The 23866-nt window shown below is 41.8% G+C and overlaps 1 protein-coding gene across 1 annotated transcript in view; it reads left to right on the forward strand.

Moving 5' to 3' along the window:
• Positions 1-23866, forward strand: part of LOC138652296 (myocardin-like) — a 187311-nt gene that overhangs the window by 126055 nt on the left and 37390 nt on the right. The window contains exons 3-10 of the mRNA XM_069743083.1: positions 6887-6945; positions 8988-9063; positions 11103-11252; positions 17415-17572; positions 17907-18032; positions 19487-19740; positions 19850-20015; positions 23195-23854. Coding sequence (XP_069599184.1) covers positions 6887-6945; positions 8988-9063; positions 11103-11252; positions 17415-17572; positions 17907-18032; positions 19487-19740; positions 19850-20015; positions 23195-23854 — 1649 coding nt within the window. The remainder of the gene's footprint in view (positions 1-6886; positions 6946-8987; positions 9064-11102; positions 11253-17414; positions 17573-17906; positions 18033-19486; positions 19741-19849; positions 20016-23194; positions 23855-23866) is intronic.

The raw sequence follows: 23866 nt of genomic DNA on the forward strand, positions 1-23866 counted from the left end.
CCCAAGGAAATTAAATTTATTCTTTTCGGCAGGATCACTATTTCAGTTACAGGGGTGGTGCCGGCATGGTTTCAGTCACTGCTCAGTGTATAGAGGACTGTGGCTGTAATCGTGTCCCAGCTCTGACTTACAGTATGCTCAGTATGAGGGCTCATACTCACATGCGAGAAACTCGGATGAGTCTCGCACGTCAATCCTCGACACCGCACCCGGTGTGAGTATGAGCCCTTAGAGATCAGCATTAAAGCCAGCTGTCAATCAGTGCCAGGGGCTCTGTTACAGCCACCACCCTCTATGCACAGAACGGTGATAGAAACTGTATAGATGTCACCCGTCACTGAAATAGAAAGCCTGCCAGGGAGAATAAAGTTAATTTCCTTCTGGCAGTGGGGCTCTCAGTGTGGGTGCTGCATAGTGCCAGAACATTGGTAACCTGCAGATCAACCCCATACTAGCAGGTTAGTAGCATTATTTTTCCTGACATGTTACCTTTAAGACTCTATGATAATCTTAAGGCATATAGTATGTATGGCAATGATGGCAGAACATTATTGCAAACCTGTCATCAGGATTTTGCTATGTATGCTACAGGCTTTGCCAGGTTGGCGCTGTTACACTGATTAAATTCTGTATATCAAAAATCAGACGTATTGCGCTACTTATAGATTACAGTTGGTGCACTGAAGAAGAATACATTAATAATAAACTAAAACGGTAAGAAACTTTGAGTAAAGGTGAAGTAAGGTGAAATTTTATTTACAGCCGACACATGAGAATAACAGAAAATTCAGATACAACGTTTTGGCAATTATGCCTTTTTCAAGGATGTCTGTACATCAGAAATTATAATACTGATAAAGATGCTCATAAATAAGAACATTAATGATAACATTCTGTCCAAAATCTTAAGAATTTCAGAATTATTTAATTCCATGAAAAATTATTATCTAGTCATGACTTTGGTATTTCTGTATTCAATTTCTTCTTTCACAGAAGATCTACATTATAGATGGGGTTCAAAAAGCCAGTGCTGGGTCTATCCAAGAGTCACATCTATCTTTGTATCTGTCCAAACACAGAGCCAAATCAGTTTAGTCATATAATATATGATAGTGATTATGTAAAATATATAATGTCATCTAGAATATATCTCAGTGTACCAAAAGACAGTGGACATTTGAACATAACCCTTGATGTGTCTCCCTCCTCTGGGTTATGTTCAAATCTCCTCTGCCTTCTGGTACACTGAGATATATTCCGGATTACATTATATATACAGTCCACTGGAGGGTGGCGATTGTGCTGATTGAGAGCATCACTTGCCAATAGATGCTACTGCGCATGCACTGCTGCCATTTTCTTGGAGAAAAAAAATTGGTCCCAACAAAATGGTGGCAATGCATGCAAAGTAGAATCTATCAGCAAGCAATAGATGCTACTGCACATGTGCTGCTAGATGAGGCCAGAGCACAAAAAAAAGAGTTGCCCACAGGCTTGCCCCAAAGCGCAAGTATCTCATTAACTGAAAGCTTCTAACACAGATTAAGCAAGAATCACAAGATGGATTTTGTCATTCCAGGTATCATTTTAATCAGTGAAACAGTGCCAATCTAACACTGTCTGTAGTTTACTTAGCAAAATCTTGATGACAGATTCACTTTAAGTGATTTTCACATGTAGTAACCTGGCGACAACTACAGTACATTATTACGGTGAAAAGGGGCCAAAGAAATTTTTTTTTTTCAGTCTTAGCTTTTACAAAGATTTTTATGCTGGACATATGAGGACAACATCTAAGGTGCATTTACACGTGCCAATAAACCTGAAATTAAAATCAAATGAAAACTCGTTTCCCTACGATAGGCATACACACAGTCAAAATTGTTGGTACCCCTCGTATAATGAAAGAAAAACCCACAATGGTCACAGAAATAACTTGAATCTGACAAAAGTAATAATAAATAAAAAATCTATGAAAATGAACAAATGAATGTCAGACATTGCTTTTCAACCATGCTTCCACAGAATTTAAAAAAAAAATAAAACTCATGAAATAGGCCTGGACAGAAATGATGGTATTCTTAACTTAGTATTTTGTTACACAACCTTTTGAGGCAATCACTGCAATCAAACGATTCCTGTAACTGTCAAAGAGACTTCTGCACCTCTCGACAGGTATTTTGGGCCACACCTCAAGAGCAAACTGCTCCAGTTGTCTCGTGTTTGAAGGTTGCCTTCTCCAGACGGCAGGTTTCTGCTCTCTCCAAAGATGCTCTATAGGATTTAGGTCAGGTCTCATAGAAAGCCACTTCAGTAAAGTCCAATGTTTTCCTCTTAGCCATTCTTGGGTGTTTTTAGCTGTGTTTTTGGTCATTATCCTGTTGCAAGACCCATGACCTGCGACTTATACCAAGCTTTCTGACACTGGGCAGCACATTTCTCTCTAGAATCCCTTGATAGTCTTGAGATTTCATTGTACCCTGCACAGATTCTAGTCACCCTGTACCAGATGCAGCCAAGCAGCCCCAGAACATAACAGAGCGTACTGCATGTTTCACAGTAAGGACAGTGTTCTTTTCTTGATATGCTTCATTTTTCTGTCTATGAACCTAGAGCTGAGGTGCCTTGCAAAAAAGTTCTATTTTTGTCTCATCTGTCCACAGGACATTCTCCCAGAAGCTATGTGGCTTGTCGACATATAGTTTGGCAAATTCCAGCCTGGCTTTTTTATGATTTTTTTCAACAATGGTGTCCTCCTTGGTTGTCTCCCACGAAGTCCACTTTGGCTCATAAAATGACGGATGGTGCAATCTGACACTGATGTGCCTTGAGCTTGAAGTCCCCCTTTAATCTGTGCAGACGTTTTTCTGGGCTCTTTTGTTACCATTCGTATTATCCGTCTCTTTGATTTGTCATCAATTTTGACACTGCGCGCACGTCAAGGGAGGTTGGCTACAGTCCAATGGATCTTAAATTTCTGAATAATATACGCAACTGTAGTCTAGTCACAGGAACATCAAGCAGCTTGGAGATGGTCTTATAACTTTTACCTTTAACATGTTTGTCTATAATTTTCCTTCTAATCTCCTGAGACAACTCTTTCCTTCGCTTCCTCTGGTCCATGTTGAGTGTGATACACACCATGTCACCAAACAGCACGGTGAGTATCTGTAGCCTTATATAGAGGCCCACTCACTGATCCCAAGATTGTAGACACCTGTGATGCTAGTTAGTAGACACACCGTGAGTCAATAGGTACATTTGGAAAAAAAGGGAATCCAGCTCCAAGAGATAAAATCACTAGGCTGTAAGACATACAAAAACCAGATACACTGAGACTAAGAGCACTTGTGTGTTTGAAACCGCATACAGATTATACAGGCACTCTCCTTCCGATATATCCGGTTTTGTATGTCTTATAGCCTATTTCTATTTTAAATGAATACTATTAAAGTTACCGTATATACTCGAGTATAAGCCGAGATTTTCAGCCCAAATTTTAGGGCTGAAAGTGCCCCCCTCGGCTTATACTCGAGTCACGGTAGCGGTGGGGTCGGCGGGTGAGGGGGTGAGGGCGCTGAGGCATACTTACCTAGTCCCAGCGATCCTCGCGCTGTCCCTGCCGTCCCACGGGCTTCGGCGCTGCAGTTTCTTCCTCTCTTCAGCGGTCACGTGGGACCGCTCATTACAGAAATGAATAAGCGGTTCCACCTCCCATAGGGGCGGAGCCGCTTATTCATTTCTCTAATCAGCGGTGCCGGTGACCGCTGATAGAGAAAGAAGCTGCGGCACCGAAGACAGGAGGGGACAGCGCGAGGATCGCCAGGACTAGGTGAGTATAGCATATTCACCTGTCCTCGTTCCAGCCGCCGGGCGCCGATCCATCTTCCCGGCGTCTCTGCTCTCTGACTGTTCAGGCAGAGGGCGCGATGACGCATATAGTGTGCGCGGCGCCCTCTGCCTGATCAGTCAGAGCAGAGACGCCGGGAAGATGGAGGCGCCGGAACGAGACGCCGGGAGCTGCAATCAAGGGAGGTGAGTATGTGTTTTTTTTTCTTTATTGCGGCAGCGGCGGCACAAATTTATGTGGAACATCTATGGGGCACAGTGAACGGTGCAGAGCACCGTATATGGCACAGCACAGCTATGGGGCACAGTGAACGGTGCAGAGCACCGTATATGGCACAGCACAGCTATGGGGCACAGTGAACGGTGCAGAGCACCGTATATGGCACAGCACAGCTATGGGGCACAGTGAACGGTGCAGAGCACCGTATATGGCACAGCACAGCTATGGGGCACAGTGAACGGTGCAGAGCACCGTATATGGCACAGCACAGCTATGGGGCACAGTGAACGGTGCAGAGCACCGTATATGGCACAGCACAGCTATGGGGCACAGTGAACGGTGCAGAGCACCGTATATGGCACAGCACAGCTATGGGGCACAGTGAACGGTGCAGAGCACCGTATATGGCACAGCACAGCTATGGGGCACAGTGAACGGTGCAGAGCACCGTATATGGCACAGCACAGCTATGGGGCACAGTGAACGGTGCAGAGCACCGTATATGGCACAGCACAGCTATGGGGCACAGTGAACGGTGCAGAGCACCGTATATGGCACAGCACAGCTATGGGGCACAGTGAACGGTGCAGAGCACCGTATATGGCACAGCACAGCTATGGGGCACAGTGAACGGTGCAGAGCACCGTATATGGCACAGCACAGCTATGGGGCACAGTGAACGGTGCAGAGCACCGTATATGGCACAGCACAGCTATGGGGCACAGTGAACGGTGCAGAGCACCGTATATGGCACAGCACAGCTATGGGGCACAGTGAACGGTGCAGAGCACCGTATATGGCACAGCACAGCTATGGGGCACAGTGAACGGTGCAGAGCACCGTATATGGCACAGCACAGCTATGGGGCACAGTGAACGGTGCAGAGCACCGCATATGGCACAGCACAGCTATGGGGCACAGTGAACGGTGCAGAGCACCGCATATGGCACAGCACAGCTATGGGGCACAGTGAACGGTGCAGAGCACCGCATATGGCACAGCACAGCTATGGGGCACAGTGAACGGTGCAGAGCACCGCATATGGCACAGCACAGCTATGGGGCACAGTGAACGGTGCAGAGCACCGCATATGGCACAGCACAGCTATGGGGCACAGTGAACGGTGCAGAGCACCGCATATGGCACAGCACAGCTATGGGGCACAGTGAACGGTGCAGAGCACCGCATATGGCACAGCACAGCTATGGGGCACAGTGAACGGTGCAGAGCACCGCATATGGCACAGCACAGCTATGGGGCACAGTGAACGGTGCAGAGCACCGTATATGGCACATCTATGGGGCACAGTGAACGGTGCAGAGCACCGTATATGGCACATCTATGGGGCACAGTGAACGGTGCAGAGCACCGTATATGGCACAGCTATGGGGCACAGTGAACGGTGCAGAGCACCGTATATGGCACAGCACAGCTATGGGGCACAGTGAACGGTGCAGAGCACCGTATATGGCACAGCTATGGGGCACAGTGAACGGTGCAGAGCACCGTATATGGCACATCTATGGGGCACAGTGAACGGTGCAGAGCACCGTATATGGCACAGCTAGGGGGCACAATGAACGGTGCAGAGCACTATATGGTTCACACCTATGGGGAAATATGAACGGTGCAGAGCACTATATGGTTCACACCTATGGGGAAATATGAACGGTGCAGAGCACTATATGGCACAGCTATGGGGAAATAATGATCTATTTTTATTTTTGAAATTCACCGGTAAATGCTGCATTTCCACCCTAGGCTTATACTCGAGTCAATAAGTTTTCCCAGTTTTTTGTGGCAAAATTAGGGGGGTCGGCTTATACTCGGGTCGGCTTATACTCGAGTATATACGGTAAGTGATTTTATCTCTTGGAGATGGATTCCTTTTTTCCACATGTGCATCTCTAGGCATCTGGCAGAGGCGCAAACCTGTGCTCAATATTTCCTGGACTCATAAGGAAATTCATCTTAAGGGTGAGCTTAATTTATCTTTTTTTTCTGTGGTAATTTAACATGTCCCTTTTGTCACATTATTTTTAGGGGTACCATCATTCCTGTCCAGGCCTATTTTCTGAGTTTTAGTTTTTAAAAATTCTATGGAAGCATGGTTGAAAAGCAATGTCTGACTTTCATTTGCTCATTTTCATAGAATTTTAATTTATTATTACTTTTGTCAGATTCAAGTTATTTCTGTAACCATTGTGGGGTTTTCTGTCATTAACCGAGGGGTACCAACAGTTGTGACCACGTGTGTAGCTAAACAGGCTGAAAATCACCCAACAACTAATTAAAACTTTTGTTCATGGGGTAAAATGATTTTTAAGTTTGTTAAAAAATTATCATTCTTGGCAGCACATAACCCTGTGTTAAAGATAATGACTTGTCAATCACCTGGAGTAGGGCAGGGAGAAGCCAGCCAGGGACTGCATCAGATTAGTCAGGTCTCTACTTATGGTCCCAGGTTGGATTTTTAAGCAATATTTTTTCTGACATGTATTATAGTTTTAGGGTAGAACATTTCTGGCTGCAATCACAGGTTCTGATTTATACTGTCTGTGCAGTATGAATCTAATGACAAGTTCCCCTTATCTATCATTATATGTGCATAGCAAGCAATCAGCCTGTCTAAACAGGCAAATAAGCATCCATCAATCGGCCCACCTGTAGCTATTTGGCGGTCATTAAATGTCTGCAATAGACTGGTGTGAATGCTGACTGCTTTTTATAAACACATTATCATTCATCTTTTGAACAACTAAAGTTTTGTAATATATTGTGAAGTGAAACAACTAACACACTTTAATATTTTCCTAGCTGTCAGTAAAACCCATACAAATTTGGCAGAGCAAAATGGAACTTTGGGACAAAATAAAGTAAGTGTCATTTTTGTCAGTGTGTGGTCTGTTCTATAAATGTTAGACACTTTTTCTTGCAAATTGTCTCTTCAGAGAGGAAGAGGACTAGATCTCCAGTGCCACCTATAGGAAGTGGCAATCTTAGAAGTCATGTGGACACTTTAACGAGCCTTGCCACATGACTTGGGATAAAAGCCAAAACCAGAATCTCAATTTGCAGACACTGTGTTTCAGGGTACTGCCCCTCATCAGTACAAAGTGTGATAACTGGTTTGGCTGTGTGAGGGGCAGTACTCAGAAACACCGTACCTGCAAATTGAGATTCTGGTTTTGGCTTTTATCCTAAGTCATGTGACAGGGCTCGTTAATGTGTCGACATTGAATACTAGGATTTCTACTTCCTATAGGTGGCACTAGAGTTCTAGTTCTCTTACTCTCTGAAGAGACAATTTGCATATTTCCCAGAGAAGCATTGCAGCTTAAAAGTTTCCTCATCTCAGCATGCTTGACATGTCACTCTCCGCAAGGATAAACAATATTTCTTGGATCCCATGCTTTTTTCTTAAAATAATAAGATTGTTGTTTGTGGATCAGATTAGTTTGGAGGATTGGGGTTTATAGTGCTATAGCACATCAGACGTCATGGATGTGTGACAAACGGGATTACCAGAGACCATCACCATCAGATCACCATTTGCAAAGGTGGTGTCAGTAAATTTGTAACACTCATTCTGCAATAGGCATCTGCAATAAACATATGAATCTGAAAATCCACAGCATATCTGCAAATGTACACACCAGAAACGTGCTATGACTGGAGAAGATTTTAAAAACTACAATAAATCTTTTGCTTGTTGTGGTGGATTCAGACATAGTGAGCCATCACATGTTATTATACATATCTATGCATAATAAAGTTAAAAAAATAGCATAGTACAGGATGATTCAAAATGGATGGTGCATAATAAAGGCCAGAAGTCAAAGTATCATCATTGGCAAATGGCTAGTGACTGAAAATCAATGAAAAACTAGTTAATATGCCAATGACAACCAATCACAGCACAAGTTTCATTGTTCAAGAGCCAAATTTAAAAGGTGCTTACTAAGTGTAATATAACATGGTGATATTGAAGCAAGAAAAATCTTTCTAGGTGTTTGGAATTTGTAACAATTGGATCTTTTGTGATAGCACAGTGGAACTTTCAGAATCAATTTGGTAAATGTGGTCTGCATAGAAACTGCATTTTGCGCAATGTGAAGCAATTCCAAAACACTGTTTTTTATACCATGTAGTAAGACTGGGTCACCTGAAGACTGTGAAAGAGACAGGAACAAGATTCGAGCCATGTATGAGTGTAGTCCTAGAAAGTCGACCAGACAGACTTGTATGGAATTATAGTTGCAGCAAACCAAGGCATACCGTATCTTCCAAAACTAACCTCAATGATCGCTAGATCTAACACCCTGCAACTACTTTGCAGCATATCTGCCTCCTCCAGCACCCCACACACCCCAGCTACAAGATATGGATAACCAGAGAAAACGCATTACTTAAACAGTAAAGTCCATGTCCAAGGATATGATTTCACAGACTTGAACAGAACTCTACCAACAATTGTAACAATCGGCAGCCATGACACCAATAGAAATCATTTAGAACATTTGTAGTGTATAGATAAATCATGGATAGATAGTGTGTCTTTTCATTTTAATATATTTTAATATATTTCTATGATATTTTCTAGGTTTTGAATACTGAGGCTATAAATTTGCCCCATCCTGTTTGATTTGCCAAGTATTAAACAAAAGTCAGATGTAGGGCATTGCCATAACTGCCGTTGGTGTTCAGTAGGTTTGCTAACAGGGTGGCATTAGGGACATTTGACACACAAACAACTCTCTCACATTAGTCTGTGCATTAAATAAATAATAATGCATTGCAAACCTAACACAAAGGAATATTTAGTCATCAGACCGATTTGAGATAAATCTTCCAGTCTATGGCACGCAATATTTAAGAATACAAATGTTATATTCATTTTACTTAAATTGTTTTACAGACAGAGGATTTCATGAAGTGTAAGACTCAGAACAAAGCCCACAAAGTAGCTGCTATGAAAATGCCTTTTTCTGAAGGTTAGATTTATTTTTATGACACTTGGGAGGTGGGTGTGTGATGTCTTGATAATTGAGCTCTGAAGTGGAACATGCAAGTTAGAGAACATGGCTGAATGGCTAAATAATTTCTATAAAAGTTTTAAGCTCCATATGTACTGCCCTAAACAAGTAATAGATTCAAAAAATCTATAATTTTTAAATAATTTTATGTATTTTTATAGTATATGTTTAGTGGTGTCCAGAAATAATTCTAATTATTTTAATTTTGTATTCTGAAATAAGACCAACTTTTGATGTTCACATAATCTAAAATCAATTCACAATTATAGTTAATGACATACATGAGGATACCACAGTTCTATCTGACAAGTAAGTCATGATTTATTTCACAAGTCTTTCTTGCAATTCTTTACTCCATAATAGATATTTTTCAGTATGCCATGGAAAACCAGTTGTTCAACTACAGCTTTCAATGTACACTCCCTGACAGAAGTTATGTCGCTTATCCATGTTATGTAAATAAAAGCTTATAACCTGATGTTAAATTAATCCATTGGTTGTATAAATTATTTTTTTGAAAGCTGAAACCCTCCGAAATGTGGTTTAGGTTAAGAAAATAAATTGGCATCAATGCAGAAATATTGATCAGTTGATGGACACAGAATGGTCAGATTTTGGCAAGACAAAAGTTTTGTCGCCCACAGAAAGTAATGTGATATTCAAACAAATAATTAACTTAAAATACAAATATATGTTGCCTAACATTGTGAATGAATTTGTGGTGCTATTAGAGTCATATTTAATATTTTGTGTGACTTCCATGAGCTTGAAGGACTGCATCCATGCGGTACAACAATAATTCATACTATTTATTAATAAAGTCATCAGGAATAGCAAAGAATGCAGTCTTACATGCCTCCCAGAGTTCATCTAGATTCTTTGGTTTTGTCTTCCAAGCTTCATCTTTCATCCTACCCAAAACATGCTCAATGATGTTCATGTCTGGTGACTGGGCTGGCCAGTCCTTGAGCACCTTGATCTTGTTTGCCTGGAGGAACTTTGTTGTAGAGATGGATGTATGAGATGGAGCACCATCCTGCTGCAGAATTTGACCCCTTTTATGATTTGGAATATAAGAGGTAGCTAATACTTCTTCGTATTTTAGGCTATTGATATTGCCTTCCACCTTGCAAATGTTTTGCACACCCCCATACTGAATGTAACCCCAGACCATGATCTTTCCACCACCAAATTTAACTGTTTTCTGGGTGCATTTTGGATCCATACTGGCTCCAGTAGGTCTCCTGCAGTGTTTGCGGTGGCTGTGGTGTAATTCTACTGAAGATTCATCAGAGAAATCCACCTTCTGCCACATTTCCAGCATCCATCTGTTTAGCAGGCTGTTAAATTTTGCAAATGCCACACATTTTTTTATTTGCCTTTTGTTTAGTGCTGGCTTCTGGGCACTGATTTGACCATGGAGGCCATTTTGAGACAGAATCATACAAACTGTTCTAGTTGACACAGGGACTTGAGGTGACCAGGCCTGTTGGAGCTCTGCTGCAGTGGAAGAGGGGTTCGCACTGGATTTTCTAACCAACAAACATTCCTCCTAAGCATTTGTCTTGCAAAGTCTGCTGGACCTGGGCTTGTCAAACACATCTCCAGTCTCTTCAAATCTTTTTTGAATTATTTTCACTTGACACTGAGACATATTAAAGGTGCCTGCCACCTCCGCAGTGGATCTGGTCTTCAGCCTCTTGATAATCCAGGCTTTGGTCGCAGGGTGGATTTTTGGCATGTTGTCAGAGCTCAAGTTGCAGTTCAAGTGAAGGTCTTGGGTGCTGAGTTTAATTTTATACACACACACTATTTAATCGATCATTTACTAAGCACAGGTGATGATATGTAAACTAGGATTGGGTGCATTATATGACCAGGCGACAAAACTTTTGTCTTGCCAAAAACTGACCATTCTGTGTCCATTAACTGATCAATATTTCTGCATTGATGCCAATTTATTTTCTTAACCTAAACCAATATATACTACATTATAGATGGTGCAGTTGAATCTGATCAGCTTAAAGAGAAGAAAGCTCGCTTGGCTGAAGATTTGAATGAAAAAATTTTACATCGGCCTGGACCTTTAGAACTTGTAAAGAAAAACATCCTGCCTCTGGCAAATGGGATGAAGAATGGAGTAAAAGGTGAATAATGTTTTTAAAATCGTATGTATCATTTTTCTATAAGGTCCTACCTTAAAGCGAATTTGTCACCGTATACTACAATTATGGAAACAGGAACACATGGGCTACTTGCACAGTGAACAAGTCTGTAAGATCATGTTCACACACCACCAAGAAACCTGAAGACACAAAAGAGAATAGTAAAACCAAAAACACTCAGTTTGAAAAAATGTTGCAGTAATCCGCAAGTGCTAGTAAAAGATGTAAAAAGCAGGGTATTTGGTTGATACGTTTTTTGCAAAAAATGTATACTAAGCTGCTCTACCAATCTTCACGGTATACCCTTATCAGAGCAGTCCTAACTAATGTATGCAATCCCTATCTGATGTATTTAAAAACCTGATCATCTGTATATAACCTGTGTGAACAGGGTTCAGAGAGGAAAAATCCATGTGTGCATACAGGGTAGAACAGCTTTTGTGCAGATAGCCCAAGAGGAGTGGTGGAACTCCCCAGTCTTGTAGACACAAGAGAACAATTATGGAAACAGGAACACATGGGCTACTTGCACAGTGAACAAGTCTGTAAGATCATGTTCACACACCACCAAGAAACCTGAAGACACAAAAGAGAATAGTAAAACCAAAAACACTCAGTTTGAAAAAATGTTGCAGTAATCCGCAAGTGCTAGTAAAAGATGTAAAAAGCAGGGTATTTGGTTGATACGTTTTTTGCAAAAAATGTATACTAAGCTGCTCTACCAATCTTCACGGTATACCCTTATCAGAGCAGTCCTAACTAATGTATGCAATCCCTATCTGATGTATTTAAAAACCTGATCATCTGTATATAACCTGTGTGAACAGGGTTCAGAGAGGAAAAATCCATGTGTGCATACAGGGTAGAACAGCTTTTGTGCAGATAGCCCAAGAGGAGTGGTGGAACTCCCCAGTCTTGTAGACACAAGAGAACAATTATGGAAACAGGAACACATGGGCTACTTGCACAGTGAACAAGTCTGTAAGATCATGTTCACACACCACCAAGAAACCTGAAGACACAAAAGAGAATAGTAAAACCAAAAACACTCAGTTTGAAAAAATGTTGCAGTAATCCGCAAGTGCTAGTAAAAGATGTAAAAAGCAGGGTATTTGGTTGATACGTTTTTTGCAAAAAATGTATACTAAGCTGCTCTACCAATCTTCACGGTATACCCTTATCAGAGCAGTCCTAACTAATGTATGCAATCCCTATCTGATGTATTTAAAAACCTGATCATCTGTATATAACCTGTGTGAACAGGGTTCAGAGAGGAAAAATCCATGTGTGCATACAGGGTAGAACAGCTTTTGTGCAGATAGCCCAAGAGGAGTGGTGGAACTCCCCAGTCTTGTAGACACAAGAGAACAATTATGGAAACAGGAACACATGGGCTACTTGCACAGTGAACAAGTCTGTAAGATCATGTTCACACACCACCAAGAAACCTGAAGACACAAAAGAGAATAGTAAAACCAAAAACACTCAGTTTGAAAAAATGTTGCAGTAATCCGCAAGTGCTAGTAAAAGATGTAAAAAGCAGGGTATTTGGTTGATACGTTTTTTGCAAAAAATGTATACTAAGCTGCAACATTTTTTCAAACTGAGTGTTTTTGGTTTTACTATTCTCTTTTGTGTCTTTACCGTATACTACAATACAAACGGCATACATTGATAAATAACATCCCACCAAGGACAACATCTGCATGAATTTTTTATGTTCTCCCCGTGTTTGTGTGGGCGTAACAACTCTGCTGGCATCACGGCATTGGCCTCTCATCTCTCACAATATCTTACCCACTGCTCCAGGCCATGATGTGGTTTCTGTTTCTTGCCAGCTCCATATTCTGTTCCTCTGCTCTCTGCCTGCTTCCTGGCTGTGTGCATAGGGGGCCGGCGCCTGAACTCTCTGGTTCTCATAGGAATCAGGTGCACCTGTCTAATCTGTTCCTGACCAATTACCAAGAGGCCTCCAGTATTTAGTTCAGCTCCACCCAGTGGACTGGGTCTGTGTAATGTGTTAGCTCAGTTTGTGCTTAGCTTCTGAGTTTGTCAGGCCTTGCTCTGTGTTACTCCCTCTCTTGAGGCTTTTCTCCTTGCCTTGCCTTGATCTTGTTTTCCGTCCTCCAGGAGGCAGAATATCCTTCGTTCTTGTTTCTTGTCTTGTTCCATTTCCTTGTCTGAACTTAGTCTTATATCGATCTCCTTGTCTGTGACTTCCTTCCCTGCTGTGTCTTTCCTTGTGTTCTCAGTCTGCTTATGCTCTGCACTCTTGCAGCTCTGCCTGCTCTGAACCCTTGTGACTTTGCCTGGGCTTTGCTCTCTTGCAGCTTTGCCTCTGCTCCGCACTCCTGCGGTTCTGCTCCGTTCTACTATGCTCTGCTACTGCAGAGACCTCTTGCTGCAGCTCCTCCAGGCATTCCTTGCGGTTCCGCACTTCTTAGCTTCTGTTGCTGCTCCATCTCATGCTGCTCTACCATTGCTATCTGCAGCCTTGCAGTTCTCTCCTGTGTGAACAGGTCCTAACCTGTTCCTTCCGCTCCATTCCTTCCTGCTTGTTTCCGTACCTGCATCTCCTGTGTGAACAGGTCCCAACCTATTTCTTCACACTCCATTCCTTCCTGCTTGTTTCGGTACCTGCATCTTCTGTATAAACAGGTCCCTACCTGTTCCTTCATACTCCTTTCCTTCTGGCTTGTTTCCGTACCTGCATCTCCTGTGTGAACAGGTCCCTACCTGTTCCTTCATACATCACAGCAACCTGCCCTGTGTCTCTGCCGTTCCTGCCAGTCCTGTGTCTCTACCGTTTCTGCCAGCCCTATGTCTCTGCCGTTCCTGCCAGCCCTGTGTCTCTGCCGTTCCTGCCAGCCCTGTGTCTCTGCCATTCCTGTCAGCCCTGTGTGTCTGCCGTTCCTGCCAGCCTTGTGTCTCTGCCGTGCCTGCCAGCTTTGTGTCTCTGCCGTTCTTGCCAGTCCTGTCTCTGCCAGCATTGTGTCTCAGCCATGCCAGCCTACTCATCTGAGTTTCATCCGTGCTCATCTGATAGTCCTGCCTGATGCCCACACCTGTCCTAGTGTTTCTGTTCTCCAAGTGGGATCAGCAGCCACAGCCAGACATCACCCTGGAGTAGCACCGGGCAGCTGCCTGCCGCACAAGCCTGACCTCACCATCAGAGGCTCCGGTGAAAACCAAGGCAGCTGTCATAGTCATGCCCCTTCCAGGGTAGTCTGGTTCGTGGCACAGTGGGGCCACAAAGCCCCTTGGCTCACGCCCATCAGTCAGGGGGTTTCCTCCAGGTTCTTCGGTTTCCTCTCACACTCTAAAGACATACTGATAGGGAATGTAGATTGTGAGCCCCAATGGGGAGAGTGCCACTCTGGAAGTAATGGAGCTATATAAGTGAGTAAAATAATAATAAATACATCTAGTACTTGGGAGGCTGGTACATTTATTATGAAAATCCATGCCAGAAAAGCGGTATAATCCTGAAATTGAAATGAGCATTTTACATTTATTACAATACTAGATGGTGGCCAGATTCTAACGCATCGGGTATTCTAGAATATGAAGATTTAAGAATAATGCAATGAATACACAGGATTCAGCTGGCCAGGCGCGACCAATCAGCGAAGCGTGGTTAAAATCCCGTGCCAATTCGTGGCCGGACAGAGCCTGTTGCTGATTGGTCGCGCCCGGCCGGCCATGACCAATCAGTGAAGCCAGGGCCGGCTCCAGCTTTTTGAGGGCCCCGGGCGAAAGAGTCTCAGTGGGCCCCCCTTTAACACATACCACGATTCATGATGCACAGATACAGCAGCAAATATAGCACAGCCACGTAGCATATAACACAGCTTACATAGTATATAACACAGCCCACGTAGCATATAACACAGCCACATAGTATATAGCACAGCCACGTAGTATGTAACACAGCCATGTAGTATATAGCACAGCCACGTAGTATGTAGCACAGCCATGTACTATATACAGCACAGCCACATAGCATATAACACAGCCCAGGTGGCATATTGCACAGCCACATAGCATATAGCACAGCCACGTAGTATATAACACAGCCACATAATATATTGCAGGGCCCACATAGCATATAACACAGCCCACGTAGTATATAGCACAGCCACATAGTATATAACATCCCACATAGCATATAACACAGCCCACGTAATATATAGCACAGCCACATAGTATATAACACTGCCACGTAGTATATAGCACAGCCAGGTAGTATATTGCACAGCCATGTAGTATATTGCACAGCCACAAAGTATATAGCACAGCCCACGTAGTTATATAACACAGTCCACGTAGTATATAACATAGACCACGTAGTATATAGCACAGCCACGTAGCATATAACACAGCCACGAAGTATATAACACAGCCACGTAGTATATAACACAGCCACATATTATATTGCACGGCCCACGTAGCATACAACATGGCCCACTTAGTATATGGCACAGCCATGTAGTATATAGCACAGCCACATAGTATATAGCACAGCCACGTAGTATATAGCACAGTCATGTAGTATATAACAGCCCACGTAGCTTATAACACAGCACACGTAGTATATAGCACAGCCCTTGTAGTATATAACACAGCCCATATAGTATATAACACAGCCCACATAGTATGTAACACAGCCCACGTAGTATATAGCACAGCCCACGCAGTATATAACACAGCCCACGTAGTATATAGCACATCCATGTAGTATATAGCACAGCCTACGCAGTATATAGCACAGCTCACGCATTATATAACACAGTCCACGTAGTATATAACACAGCCCATGTAGTATATCGCACAGCCCACGTAGTATATATCACAGTCCACGCAGTATATAACACAGCCTACGTTGTATATAACAAAGCCACATAGTACACAGAAGTGTGGGCACCATATCCCTGTTAAAAAAAAGAATTAAAATAAAAAATAGTTATATACTCACCTTCCGGCTGCCCCCAGATCCAGCCCACACCTTTAGCGATGCTCCTGCCAGGAGTGATGCTTTGCGGCAATAACCCGTGATGATGTAGCCGTCTCGCGAGACCGCTACGTCATCTGGGTTCATTACCGCAAAGCATTACTGAGACCGTAGCATCACAAGGAGTGGGGAAAGCTGCCGGGGACGCCAGAGGGTGAGAATCTCACGATTTTTTTTTTTATTATTCTTTTTAACATTATATATTTTTACTATTGATGCTGCTTAGGCAGCATCAATAGTAAAAAGTGAAGCGGTGTTTAAATCCTGCCCCAATATTGCTGATTGGTCGCGGCCGGCCGGGCACGACCAATCAGCGATGCGGGATTTCCGTTACAGACAAACAGACAAACAGACGGAAATGGACCTTAGACAATTATATATATATTGATTAGGGGCAGATACATTTTTAGAAAGGCTTTTGCAGGTATTGTGACATTCATTTTCAAAGTAATAGCACTAGCCTCTTCAGGTCCAAGGCATGGGCTACATTTGAACTTTTTATAGCACTACTAATTGATATTAAAAGGAAACTGCCATGTAAAAAATGTAATTAACTTGCAGATATGGGGTTAATCTGCAGGTTAATAGAATTCTGAAGCTGCCCAGCACCTGCACTGAGAGCCCTTCTGCCAAGAGAATTGAACTTTATTTCCCCTAGCAGCCTTGGGCTTTCAGTCATAAGTGTGCAGCCGGCGTGGTTTCAGTCACTGCTCTGTACATACTGAGTGCAATCTGTAACTATACCCTGGAAATGATTGACTCTACTATTTGTGAAATCTTTACATCTGTCTGAATAGTGTGGCTTGGTCAGGAGCAGTTGAGAGGAAGAGAGGTCTGCTGTACTAAGAAAAAGCAAGTGCTCCTGAAAATGTATTGTAGTTCTAGCACATAATACTGCTCATTCAGCAATGTGTAGCTCGACGCACCGATGAGCATATTGAGATGAAACAAAGGTACAAGAAAGAAACATTATGTTTATCTGTATTTCTGTGCTTTGTGAATAATAATATGATTGTGGCAATAGCCCTTTTAAAATCAAAACAAGCATGTATCATCATTATTTATAAAAAAAAACAAACATGACGGGAACCCATCTAATTTTCATTTAGATAATACATATTTTCTTTTTAAAGATCAGATCAAGATCTCTTCATCTTCTGATACTTTTTCTTTTGATGATGACATCACCAACTCTTCTTCTTCTTCATCCACTTCTTCTTCACCTCGCTTTGCTCCTTCTCCTGGTCTTTCAGTTAACCTGTCCCCAACACCCATGAGCAATGCATTTCAGGTATGACAGTGGTTCATAACAGGAAAAGTGGTACACTGGACTTGTTACAGCTTGATTGAAAACAGTTTGACAAACCGAATATGAAATAAATCTTTCTTGCATTAAAATATTCTGAATTTAATGCTGCTGAAAAACTATATTTTATCATTTTATTAGGGACCAGGAACACCATTAACAACAGCAGAAAATGTACTTTTCTTTTGTTGTAATTTATTGATAAAATCTTAACTGAAACTGTGCAGATGTAATATTTTGACCAAATACATTTTTGTTAAAGTTTAACATGTTAAACAGTAGTAGTATTTTTAATACTATTTCTTCCATTTTCTTATAGTTGGATTTTCCTCAAATAATTGAGGTGACCCAGCCAATTGCAGGAGCTATTGTAGAGGCTGACCCATTGGCAACCAATAGGGCAGTTATCCATCATTCAGCACAGGCTTCATCTGATGTTCCTAAGGTATATGTTATAGAAAACTCAAGTTTTTCTGGAGTCACCATTTTATATATTTTTGTCCTATATTACAAATGTAATATACAGGGTGGGCCATGTATATGGATACATCTAAATAAAATGGGAATGGTTGGTGATATCAACTTCCTGTTTGTGGCACATTAGTATATGGGAGGGGAAAAACGTTTCTAGATGGGTGGTGACCATGTTGGCCATTTTGAAGTTAGCCATTTTGGATCCAACTTTATTTTTTCTAATGGGAAGAGGCTTATGTGACACATAAGACTTATTGAGAATTTCACAAGAAAAACAATGGTGTGCTTGGTTTTAATGTAACTCTATTCTTTCATGAGTTATTTACAATTTTCTCTATGTTTACAGCCATTGACATGTCACTGAGGTTAAATACGTGATGAGCGGATATAAATTGTGTTGATGTCTGGTGAAAGCAGTACCCGGGTCATTGCAGAAGATTTCAATGCAAGACATCCTACGCCAGAAAACTGTCACCATTACCATGTTATTTAGGTGTATCCATACAAATGGGCAAAACAAAAATTGGAACAGGACCCTCAGTTAAACAGAACATTATGTTCAGTGATGAGGCAAGCTTTTTTGGGTGGCCCATTTATATGGATACACCTAAATAACATGGGAATGGTGACAGGTTTCTTGCGTAGAATATCTTGCAATGAAATCTGCTGCAATGACCCGGGTACTGCGTTCACTAGACATCAACACAATTTCTATTCACTCCTCATGTGTTAACCTCTGTGACATGTCAATGGCTGTAAACAACGAGAAACTTGTAAATAACTCATTAAAGAATAAAGTTACGTTAAAACCAAGCACACCATTGCTTTTCTTGTGAAATTCTCAATAATTTTGATGTGTCACATGACCCTCTTCCCATTGGAAAAATAAAGTTGGATGCAAAATGGCAGACTTCAAAATGGCCGCCATGGTCACCATCCATCTTGAAAACTTTCCCCCCTCCCATATACTAATGTGCCATAAACAGGAAGTTGATATCACCAAACATTCACATTTGGTGTATCCATATACATGGCCCACTCTGTACTTATGTAGTCAATATGTGACTTGAGGAATTGTGTATTCATGCTTTGGAAAATAAAATGGCTATATAGTCATTGGATAATGTATATATGTACAATATAATACATTCAACATTTAAATTGCAACATAACTAAGGAAAAGTCCTGGAATTATGAAAATCACCTGAATGATAGACATGTAAATTATTATGAAACTATGAAAAAATGGAAGCAAAAAATGTCAAAACATCTCGATTTATTTGGTATCAAATGAGTGCCATGTGCAAAAGTACATGCACTCGTATACCATGGCTGTCAGTGACATTATTAATAGCTGTCTTAGGAGAACTAAAATGAGAACTGTGCCTTCACAAAAATAATTACATTATCATATTGTTAATTAAGGTTCCAGTAAAGTCATCTGACATGGGAAAAAGCCAAAGGCAAAAAAAGCCCAAAGATTCTAAACCCAAGGTGAAGAAACTCAAGTATCATCAATACATTCCACCAGACCAGAAGGCAGACAGATCCCCGGTTGCAATGGATGCAGCCTATTCTCGGTTGCTGCAACAGCAACAGATATTCCTACAGTTGCAGATCCTCAACCAGCAGCAAAACCAAACCTTTTGTGTTCAAACAGTTCACCCTCTGACAACTAGGTATGTCCTACCCGAAATAAGGACAATTCTGAATGGATCGGAATGTGTGTTTACAACAATTTCCTGGACACAATAGAATTAAAATATTTTTTTTCTCAATTTATTTTAGTATCTCAGCTGAACAGGTGATCAGCTTTACGGGCACTACACAAGTTGGTGCACCCACCATTAATCTCTCATCTGCACCTAGCACAGCCATGGCCCATGTTTCCAATTCACCCACAAACTCTACTTTGAAACCAGAGATGTTGCCAGCAAACTTGGATGATCTCACAGTAAGTGTGAAAACATTTTCTCTTTCTCCTTTAAATCATCTATGATCTTATGTAATATTGAACAATTTACTCACTTGTACAATGATATCTAGATCCCAAACTCTGGTTCCACAGTGTCTGCTACTTTATTTTTTTGGCAACGGATGTTGTTGAACTTATCTAATGCAAATACAACCACTGTAAGTTTATGCTAAGTAAGAAAACCAATATGAAATAAATACACCAACATTGTAAGACAAGTATGTTACAATAATATTCTGCATAGTAATTCAATATATTAACTTTTTTTATAAAATTAAGATGGAGTTCATAGTATACATTATTATCATTAAAATGTATAACTTACTGCCTCTTGACAGTTATAAAAAAGGTATGCAATCTAATTGATTCAATACATTACGGCACTGCAACTGTCCATGCTATAACACTGCACACAGATGGGCAACCCAGCAGCCCAACATACCCTTACTTCCAGGCTAAGTCCCTGTAGCTCTAGTCTACAGGCCTCTATCCGCATGGCACCAATAGTAGACAAAATTGATACCTTATGCACTCCCCATCTAAATGAAAACACCAGGGCCAAATAAGTACCAAGTTATAAGAAAAAAGAGGGGACAAAATATGCACTACAATAACATTGCAGAAAAAACATATGGACTACAGCCATATAATTTACATTGATCTATTTATACAAAGAAAAATGAATAAATATTTACGTTTTGACCAGTTTTGATCAATCTGTATAAGTCAAATATACTTTCAAAAACTTTGCATACACTAACAGTGCAATCAAATATAAGAAACTTTCTAATATATTTTATCAGAGAAATGAACGTCTCTCCACTTATGAGCCCATTTTCCCCCTTTCCAAAAAATAGCTGTAATCTGTTTTGTTCAGGACAAGATGATTGCCAGATTACTATGTGTATTGAAGTCAATGGAAAGGGCACAGGTGCTGAGGAGGAGAGAGGAGCCGAAACAGACAGAGAGACTTATTATTATTTATTTATATAGCGCCATTGATTCCATGGTGCTGTTCATGAGAAGGGGTTACATACAAGTTACAGATATCACTTACAGTAAACAAACTAACAATGGCAGACTGATACAGAGGGGAGAGGACCCTGCCCTTGTGGGCTTACTTTCTACATGATGGTGGGCAAGGAGACAGTAGGTTGGGGGGTTGCAGCAGCTCCTGTGTTGGTGAGGTGGTAGCTCCGGTAGTGATGAGGAGGCAGCGGGGTCAGCGCAGGCTGTAGGCTTTCCTGAAGAGATGGGTTTTCAGGTTCTATCTGAAGGATCCGAATGTGGTTGATAGCCGGTCGTGTTGGGGTACAGAAATCCAGAGGATGGGGGGATATTTGGGAGAAGTCTTGGAGGTGATTAGGTGAGGAGTGAATAAGTGTGGAGGAGAGAAGGAGGTCTTGGGAGGACCAAAGATTACGTGGGGAAGATATCAGGAGATTAGTTCAGAGATATATGGAGGAGACAGGTTATGGATGGCTTTGTAGGACAGTATAAGTAATTTGAGCTGGAAACGCTGAGGGAATGGGAACCAGTGAAGAGATTTGCAGAGGAGAGAAGCGGAGGAGTAGCGAGGAAAGAGATTAATTAGTCGGGCAGCAGAGTTAAGGATGGACTGGAGAGGTACAAGAGTGTTAGCAGGGAGGCCACAGATAGGATGTTGCTGTCAAGGTGGGAGATAATGAGGGCATGCACAAGCATTTTAGTAGATTGAGGGTTGACGGATTCTGGAAATATTTTTGAGCTGGAGGCCACAGGTGGTGGAAAGAGCTTGGTTGTGCGGTTTGAAGGTCAGGGCAGAGTCAAGGGTCAAGGCAGCGGACTTCCGGTAGAGGGGAAAGCGTGATGTCATTTATTGTGAGAGATAGATCAGCTAAGGAAGATTTGTGAGATGGAGGAAAGAGGATGAGTTCAGATTTGTCCACATTGAGTTTGAGGAAAGGAGAGAAGAAGAAGGAGAATATGGCTGATAGACACTCTGGGATTCTGGACAGCAGAGAGTGACATCTGGGCCAGAGAGGTAGATCTGAGTGTCATCAGCATAAAGTGGTACTGGAGTACATGGAACTTTATGAGTTGTCCCAGGCCAAATGAGAGAGGGTGCGATGAGGAGGTAGTGTGGGAGTTAGAGATGCTGAATGTGCTGTTGGAAAAGTATGAGGAGATCCAGGAGAGGGCGAGGTATTTGATGCCAAAGGAAGAGAGGATCTGTAGTAGGAGGCAGTGGTCTACTGTGTCGAAAGCAGAGGACAGGTCTAGAAGGAAGTGTATGGAGTATTGTCTGTTAGCTTTGGCTGTAAGTATGTTGGTAGTAATTTTGGTCAGGGCAGTCTCAGTAGAATGATGGGGATGGAAACCAGATTGTAGATTGTCAAAGAGCAAGGTTAGGGAAGGGATAAGTGTGGTGGTGAGGTTGGGGAGGAGGTGAGATGGTGTCTAGTGCACAAGTGGTGAGTTGAAGTCTGTTATGAAGAGGAGACAATTAAGCTCCCGTTCAGTGATGTTGGAGAGGGAGGTTATGGGGGAAGGGCATTAGTCTGGTATACAAAGGGGTTGTGGTTGTTGAACAATAAAGACTTGCCTTGCTTGGTCCATCTTATTTGTGAAGTGTGTGGCAAAGTCCTCAGCAGAGATGAAGGAGGTTGGAGGGGGGGCAGTGGTTGGCGGAGGAGGAAGTTAAAAGTTTGAAAAACTGTTTGGGGTTGTAGGATAGGGAACATACTGCAGATCCTGCTGCAGTTTACCTGATCACAGTGCTGGATTCACAGTTGATCAGTTCCATTCCTCTGCTGCTTCTCTCTGTGTGTGCCGCCTTAGTAAAGAAGAGTAGGAATCCCTCTGTCATTCTGTGTGTGCTGTGTGTTGGAGACCTTATAGCAGCTGGTCGCCACTCACTACCTTACAGTCCATTTCAAATGGTAGGGCATGCAGAGAGCAAAACTGGTTAAATATGTAGTATGCAAGTCATATAATGGCCCGAAATAGTTTTATTCCTTACAAACACGCATGACAGCGTATTCTGATAAATATATATTAGATTTCAGGGTATTCATGCTTTCATATTACTTATCTTTATTTGTCACCTACTTACTAAGTTAACTATTAGAGAGATATGATTAATATTTAAAATTTGTTTATACAATTAACTTTGAAAGGTTTCTGAATTACGCCAACATCTACGAAAGAGAGGACTACCTGTGTCAGGAACAAAGCCAGCTCTATTGGAACGACTTAGGCCTTACCAGATTCCCCGAACAAAGACCATTCCAGCCCCCATTCAAAGTGCGGGCTTGTTAACTCCAGTCATTGAATTACCTTCACTACAAAATCAATCAACACTAGAGACTAGCTCCACGACACTTTGCACATTTCAGAAATCCACATCACCATCTTTTACTGAGAATCTTCAAGAGACATCTGAGACAACTTGCACTGTTATGGAGAGTTCTGATACACAGACAACAATTCAAGACAAAGAAATGGCAATGCAGGGAATTGATGATGACCAAGTTCTTCTTGAGAAGCAGAAAGTGATTGAAAATCTGACGTGGAAATTACTCCAAGAACAAAAACAGGCAGAAGACCTTCGAGTAGAATTAGAAATGCACAAACGATTAAAAAACAGAAGAAAGAATGAAAAGTTGAATGCCAGGATAGCTATTAAAACGGAAATAGATGAATCTGTGACACTTTCTTGTGCTAAAGTAAAAACTGAAGACTCACAATATCTGTATGGTCTCAACAATGACAGCCCAGAATTAGGACCCCCTGTGCAGGAGCAACTGATGAGTCCGGATATTAATGAAAACTATATGGTAAGTACAATT

The sequence above is a fragment of the Ranitomeya imitator genome, chromosome 10 (assembly GCF_032444005.1).
Source record: "Ranitomeya imitator isolate aRanImi1 chromosome 10, aRanImi1.pri, whole genome shotgun sequence".
Taxonomy (NCBI): domain Eukaryota; kingdom Metazoa; phylum Chordata; class Amphibia; order Anura; family Dendrobatidae; genus Ranitomeya; species Ranitomeya imitator.